The following is a 7,330-nucleotide window of genomic DNA, read 5'->3' as shown; positions in this document are numbered from 1 at the left end:
TCATTATGGTTCCTACCCAGCTCCCTAACCCCCATCCTCATTATGGTTCCTACCCAGCTCCCTAACCCTCATCTTCCCCACTCCCCCCTGCCATCATAGCCGACCTCCAGTCCCTCTATGTGAGGTCAGGCCCAGCTGTCTGCTGTTTCTGACATGTTTCTTAATTCTTTCCCAGTTTCATCTCCCCAGGCAGACCAGGAACCTGTAATCCTCTCAGGCCCACAGAACCTCACCCTAACCATCCACCAAACGGCCATATTGGAGTGCATCGCCACAGGAAATCCTAAACCCATTGTGTCCTGGAGCCGCCTCGGTGAGTGTGAGACAGGATCAGAACAGTCACAGAGCTGAGTGTCTGGGGTGGGGGTCAGATTCTGCTGTTGTACCTGCCAGGAACACCTGAGGTCAACCCCAATAAAAATGCACACACTCCCAATCCCAGCATACCTTACTCTCAGACTGTCACATCATTGTCAGCAGTCTCTCAATTCCCAGGCTGTGTGTTTCTGTCATGGGTCTTCACGTGACTGAAGTGGCCAATTTACCTTGGGCACACAGGGCAGGACATCCCACCAAGTTCTGAACCCAAATTGCAGGATTTGCTTTGTTTCCTGCCTCACCATTAACTTTAGATTCAAAACATGCTGCAACTTGCTGGGCACAGTGTCACCATTCTGACCAATTTTGTGGTGAGCTCCTCGAAGCCGTTCATGCGTCAGGGAGAGCTTCAGAGAGCCTGTGCAGTGTTTTCTTTGTCCACCCTGAAACGCTGAAAAGGTTGGCAAAACTGGACCCAGCAGGGAAGACAATTTTCAGCCTCCAAGACACATTGTAACTGGCTTTGGCTTGAGTGCATGCAGAGCTGGCTTCAAGAAGAACTGTAATATTTGTTTTATGGTTCACTCAATGCATCTCAGGAGGCGTTGCTGGTGAAATTTCCCTAGTCCAGGTCTCACTGCAGTACAGGAGTGTGGTGACAACGATTGCTTTGTACACTGCTGTGTAGAGTCGCAGAACTCTTTATTGTCAAATACTCACTGGCGCAGTGTGTAAAAGGCTAAGTTGTGCAGCTGATCCAGTGTCGGATCTATTCAGTAGTGACCTTTCGACAGAGATGGCTACCAAAACATGGAAAGTGCTCAACATATAGGGGCAGCTTGGTGGTTAGCACTGCTGCCTCACAGCGCCAGGGACCCGGTTCAATTCCTGCCTCAGGCGACCATCCATGTGGGGTTTGCACATTCTCATTGTGTCTGTGTGGGTTTCTTCCAGCTGCTATGGTTTTCACCCATAGTCCAAAGATGTGAAGGTAAGGATGGATTAGCCATGCTAAATTACCCATAGTGCCCCAGGGATGTGAAGATTGGGGTGGATTGACCATGCTAAATTACCCCGTAGGCTAAATGAGTTAGCCATGGGAAATGTGGGGTTACAGGATAGGGTGGAGGTCTGAGTGGGATGCTCCTCGGAAGGTCAGTGATCACTTGATGGGCCTAATGGCTTCTATCTGCACTGTAGGGAATCTATAATTCTATAATGTTATGCTATCCCAGAGTCCCTCCTTCAGAATATATGGGGAGGTGGAATATTTAACTAACCAGATCAGTTTTGTTTTGGCAACATCATTTTTTTAAAAAGCAGGGAAGGGATAGACCAGGGACATACAGACCAGTTAGTCTAATCTCACTCATAGGAAGTTATTAGAAAGAATTCTGAGGGACAGAATATGTCTGCACTCAGACAGCTACAGATTAATCAGGTATAGTCAGCAAGAGGGTGGTGATAACCGGGAGTGAAGGTAATGAATTTGATGTGGTCTACATGAGCTTTAGCAAGGCTTTTGATTAGATCCCTCTTGGCAGACTGGTCAAAAATGTTCATGGGATCCAAGACAAGGAGACACATCAGATCCAAAATTGGCTGTGAGGCAGGATGCAGAGGGTGATGAGTGAGGCATATTTCTGTGAATAGAAATTTGTTTCTAATGAGGTTCCATAGAGCTTGGTGGCCCTTACCACTTGTGGTATATATTAATGATTTGGACTTAATACTCCTCCCCCCCCATTTATCAAGAAATTTGCACAACATGATACAAAAATTGGTCAGGTGATAAATAGTGAGAAGGGTAGCCTTAAAGTGCAGGAGGATGATGGTCAGCTCAGCAGGATAGTGGCAAAAGGGCCAGCTCAGTGGTTAGCACTGCTACCTCACAGCACCAGGGACCCCGGTTCGATTCCTGCTTTGGGTGATTGTCTGTTTGGAGTTTGCACGTTCTCCCTGTGTCTGGGTTTCCTCCAGGTGCTCCAGTTTCCTTCCACAATCCAAAGACAAAGATGTGTAGGTTAGGGTGGATTGGCCATGCTAAATTCCCATAGTGTTAGGTGCATTAGTCAGGGATAAATAGAGAATAGGGGAATGGGTCTGGGTGGGTTACTCTTTGGAGGGTCGGTGTGGACTTGTTGGGCCAAAGGGCCTGTTTCCATACTGTAGGGAATCTAATCTAAAAAAGAATGGAATTCAATCAGGAAAAGTGTAAAGTATTGCACTTGGAGAGGCCTAACAAGGCAAGGGATTACACAGTTGAATGAAAGGACCCTGTAAAGTACTGAGTGACCTTGGTGAACAGTTCAACAGGTGCCTAAAGGTGGCATGGCATGTAGATAAGGTGGTTAAGAAGACGTGTGGAATACCTGCCTTTATTAGCTGAGGTCTGGCACACAAGAGCAAGGAGGTTATGCTAGATCTGTATAAAGTGCTGCTGTGGCCACATCTAGTGTACTGTGTGCAATTCTGGTCCCCACGGCAGCACGGTGGCTCAGTGGTTACCCCTGTTGCCTCACAGCGCCGGGGACCCGAGTTACACATTCTCCCCGTGTCTGCGTGGGTTTCCTCTGGGTGCTCCGGTTTCCTCCCACAATCCAAAGATGTGCAGGTCAGGTGAATTGGCCATGCTAAATTACTCAAAGTGTTCAGGGATGTGTAGGTTAGGTGCATTAGTCCAGGATAAATGTAGGATTATAAGGGAGGGGAATGGGTGTGGGTGGGTTACTCTTCAGAGGGTCGGACTTGTTGGGCCGACTTGTAGGGATTCTATGACACATTATGGTCAGGATGTGAAAGCACTAAAAGGAGCAGAGGAGATTTACAAAGATGCTGCCTGGGCCAGAGAGTTTGAGCTATAAGGAAAGAATGGGTAGATTTGGGTTGGTCTCCTTAGTACAGTGAAGGTTGAGAGAGGTCTATAAGATTGAGAAGCATGGATAGAGTGATTAGGAAGGCATTTTCTCCATTGGTAGAGAGAGGTCCAAAAAGAAAATGTGAGGTTATACACTTTGACAGGAAGAATAGAGGATATATTAATGATATTTAAATATTTAAATGGAGAAAGACTGCAGAAAGCTGAAATACAGAGGAATTTGAGAAACCTTGTGAATTTATCATAAAGAGTTGGGATCCGTTTCAAAGGGAATGGAATATAAATTAAGGAAGTTTTGCTAAAACTATACAAGACAGCAGGCAGCTGGAATACTGAGGCTGCTTATTTAAGGAAGGTTACTGGCACTGGAGATAGTCCTGAGAAGGTGCACCAGGCTGATCCCAGAAATGGAGGGACTTTCTTATGAGCAGAGATTGAGTAGACTGGGATTTTATTCGTTGGAATTTAAAAGAATTAAGGGGGGAACTTATAAAAACATATAAAATTATGAAGGGAATAGATAAGATAGAAACAGGGTGGGTAGGATTGAGGAACTGCAAAGGTGAAAAACCACAGTTGGAGTTATGTACAGGCCTCCAAACAGTAGTCAGGAGCTGAGGCACAAGATACACCAGGAGGTAGAAAAGATGTGTGGGAAAGGCAAAGTTACAGTGATCATGGGGGATTGCAATATCCAGGTGGACTGGGGAAATCAGACAAGAAAAGGAATTGGTGGGGTATTATTAGAGAGGTTTTTTGGAGCAGCTTGTGATAGAGCCCACGAGGGAACAGGCAATACTGGACTTAGTGTTGTGCATTGAGACAGACCTGAGAAGGAATCCTGAGGATACAGTGAGTATAACATGATAGAATATATTGTGCAATTTGAGAGGGAGACGATAGAAACAATGGTGATGGTACTACAGCTGAACAAAAGCAGCTGCAAAGGCATGAGGGAGCGCTGGATAGAATAGACTGGGAGAGGAGCCTAGCAGGAAAGCCAGTGGAACAGCAATGGCAGGAGTTTCTGGGAGTAATTCAGGAGACACAACAGAGATTCATCCCGAGGGAAAAGAAGCATGGTACAGGGAAGGTGAGGCAACCGTGGCTGACCAGGGAAGGCAGGGATCATATAAAAGCAAAAGAGAAAGCATATAATGTGGTGAAGGGCAGTGAGAAACTTACAAAGACCAACAGAGGGCAACAGGAAAAGAATAAGATTAAATATGACGGTAAGCTAGCCAGTAATATAGCCAGTAGGAGTTTCTTCAGATATATAAAGGGTAAAAGAGAGGCAAAAGTGGACATTGGGCCACTGGAAAATGATGCTGGAGAGATAGTAGTGGAGAACAAGGAAATGGCTGAGGAATTGAATAATTACTTCACAGAGAATGATGGCCATCACCAAGGAGAAGGTGCTAGAAAACTGAATGACCTGAAGGTGGATAAATCACCTGGACCAGATGGACTACACCCCAGAGTTCTAAGGGTGATAGCTGAAGAGATAGTGAAGGCATTAGTGGTTTTCAGGAATCGCTAGAATCAGAGATGGTCCCAGAAGACTGGAAAGTCACGAACATGACAATCCTGTTTAAAAAGGAAGTAAGGCAAAAAAATGGAAAATTACAGACTGATTAGCCTAACCTCGGTCATGGGTAAGATCTTGGAAGCTGAGATTTCTGAATACTTGGGAGTGTATGGTAAAATAGGGCAAAGTCAGCATGGTTTCATCAAGGGGGAGGGTCATGTCTAACAAATCTACTAGAATTATTTGAGGAAGTAACAAGCAGGTTAGACCAAGGAGAGCCAATGGATGTTATCTACCTGGATTTCAAGAAGGCCTTTGACAAGGTGCTGCCCAGGAGGCTGCTGAGTAAGATAAGGGCCCATGGTGTCAGAGGCTCGGTGTTAGCATGGAGAGAAGCTTGGATGTCTGGCAGAAAGCAGAGTGGGGATAAAAGGGTCTTTCTCAGGATGGCAGTCGGTAACAAGTGGTGTTCCGCAAGACTCGGTGTTGGGACCACAACATTTCACTTGATACCTTAACAATCTCGATGAAGGAACTGAAGACATTTTGGCTAAGTTTGCAGATGGTACAAAGATAGATAGAGGGACAGGTAGCATTGAGGAGGTGGAGAGGCTAGGAGAGTGGGCAAAGAAGTGGCAAATGGTCTGGTCCAGGATTCTCTCAAGGTAAATTTGCAGGTTCAGTCAATAGTTAGAAATGCAAATGCAACAGTAGCATTAATTTTGAGAAGATTTGAATATAAAAGCAGGGATATACCTCTGAGGCTCTATAACGCTCTGGTCAGGCCACATTTGGAGTATTGTGCACAGTTTTGGGCCCCATATCTCAGGAAGGATGTACTGGTGCTGGATGGTGTTCAAATGAGGTTCATGAGAATGGTCCCAGGAATGAAAAGCTTAACATATGAGGAAGATTTGAGAACTCTGGGTCTATACTTGATGGAGTTTAGAAGGATGAGGGCGGATCTAATTGAAACTTACAGAATACTGAACGGCCTGGACAGAGTAGATAGAGTCATAAAGTCCTAGAGATGTACAGCATGGAAACAGACCCTTTAGTCCAACCCGTCCATGCTGACCAGATATCCCAACCCAATCTAGTCCCACCTGCCAGCACCTGGCCCATGTCCCTCCAAACCCTTACTATTCATATATCCGTCCAGATGCCTTTTAAATATTGTAATTGTACCAGCCTTCACCTCTGGAAGCCCGTTCCATACACGTACCACCCTCTGTGTGAAAAGGTTGCCCTTAGGTCTCTTTATATCTTTCCCCTCTCACCCTAAACCTATGCCCCTCTAGTTCTGGACTCACATATCCCAGGGAAAACACCTTATCTATTTACCTTATCCATGTACTCATGATTTTATAAACCTCTGTAAGGTTCTTGAATTTTATTCTGTTAATTAGTAAATCCCTTCTCTTTTTCACTGAAGGATTTGTGGAGCTTATTTTTCCATTTCAATTCTCTAGAATATGTTTTTTAACCTACTTGGAGTCAAATTTGTATGGTCTTAAGTTCTTGATTTTAAGTATTGATTATATTGGATAAATAAATGTGATGGTTTAAAAGTTTTCCAGTAGATATCATCTTCTGTTTCTTATGATCCAGCTTTTAGTAATACTGAACAAGGTAGATCCCAGTGTGAAACCAGGCCTGATAGATCATAGGTTTAATTTTTGCACTTGGTACTGTGGTGGTTCATCAATAAAGATGTTCATACAGGACCGTCAGTAATTAATGAGAACACAAGTTAATAACACATAAAAGAAGCAAAGCTTTAAATAAATTAGCCAGTTTCTTAGATCTTCACATAAAGAGCATAACAAGATTTCCTCCTGTTTCCCATCAATGTTCCATAAAGATACTCAAACCCAGTGTGGGATTGTGTTCAAATAACGACTGGAATCAGTGAGTGGGGAAAATAGCCTCTTTTATGAGGGAAGATGTTTCCATTGGGAGGAGACACTAGGGCCTGAGGGCACAGCCTTAGAGTAAAGGGAAGACCTTTTAGAACGGAGATAAGGAGAAACTTCTTCAGCCAGAGAGTGGTGAATCTATGGAATGCACTGCCACAGAAGGTTGTGGAGGCCAGGTCATTGAATGTATTTAAGACAGAGATGGATAGGTTCTTGATTGTTTAGGGGATCAAGGGTTATGGGGAGAAAGCAGGAGAATGGGATTGAGAAACTTATTAGCCACAACTAAAAAACACCCTCTTGGGAGTTATCTACAGGCCCCCAAACAGCAGTATGGATGTAGGGTGTAAGTTGAATCAGGAGCTGAAATTGGCCTGTCGCAAAGATGTTACTACAGTTGTTATGGGGGATTTCAACATGCAGGTAGACTGGGAGAATCGGGATGGTATTGGACCTCAAGAAAGAGACTTTGTGGACTGCCTCTGAGATGGATTCTTAGAACAGCTGGTGCTGGAGCCTACCAGGGAGAAGGCAATTCTGGATCTGGTACGAACCAGAATTGATCAGGGACCTCGAAGTGAAGGAGCCATTAGGAAGTAGTGACCATAATATAATAAGCTTCAATCTGCAATTTGAGAAGGAGAGGGTACAGTCGGAAGTGACAGTACTTCTGTTGAATAAAGGGAA

At 44.6% G+C, this 7,330-nt stretch overlaps 1 protein-coding gene across 1 annotated transcript in view; it reads left to right on the top strand.

The window, feature by feature from the left end:
• The window catches only part of LOC122544765 (immunoglobulin superfamily DCC subclass member 3-like), a 38,638-nt gene that overhangs the window by 9,273 nt on the left and 22,035 nt on the right, over positions 1-7,330 (top strand). Inside the window, exon 5 of the mRNA XM_043684090.1 lies at positions 176-313. Coding sequence (XP_043540025.1) covers positions 176-313 — 138 coding nt within the window. The remainder of the gene's footprint in view (positions 1-175; positions 314-7,330) is intronic.

Source organism: Chiloscyllium plagiosum, chromosome 51, assembly GCF_004010195.1.
Source record: "Chiloscyllium plagiosum isolate BGI_BamShark_2017 chromosome 51, ASM401019v2, whole genome shotgun sequence".
NCBI classification, from domain to species: Eukaryota; Metazoa; Chordata; class Chondrichthyes; order Orectolobiformes; family Hemiscylliidae; genus Chiloscyllium; species Chiloscyllium plagiosum.
Note: the sequence above shows the minus strand (reverse complement) of the source record. Positions and strands in the feature narration are given on the sequence as shown.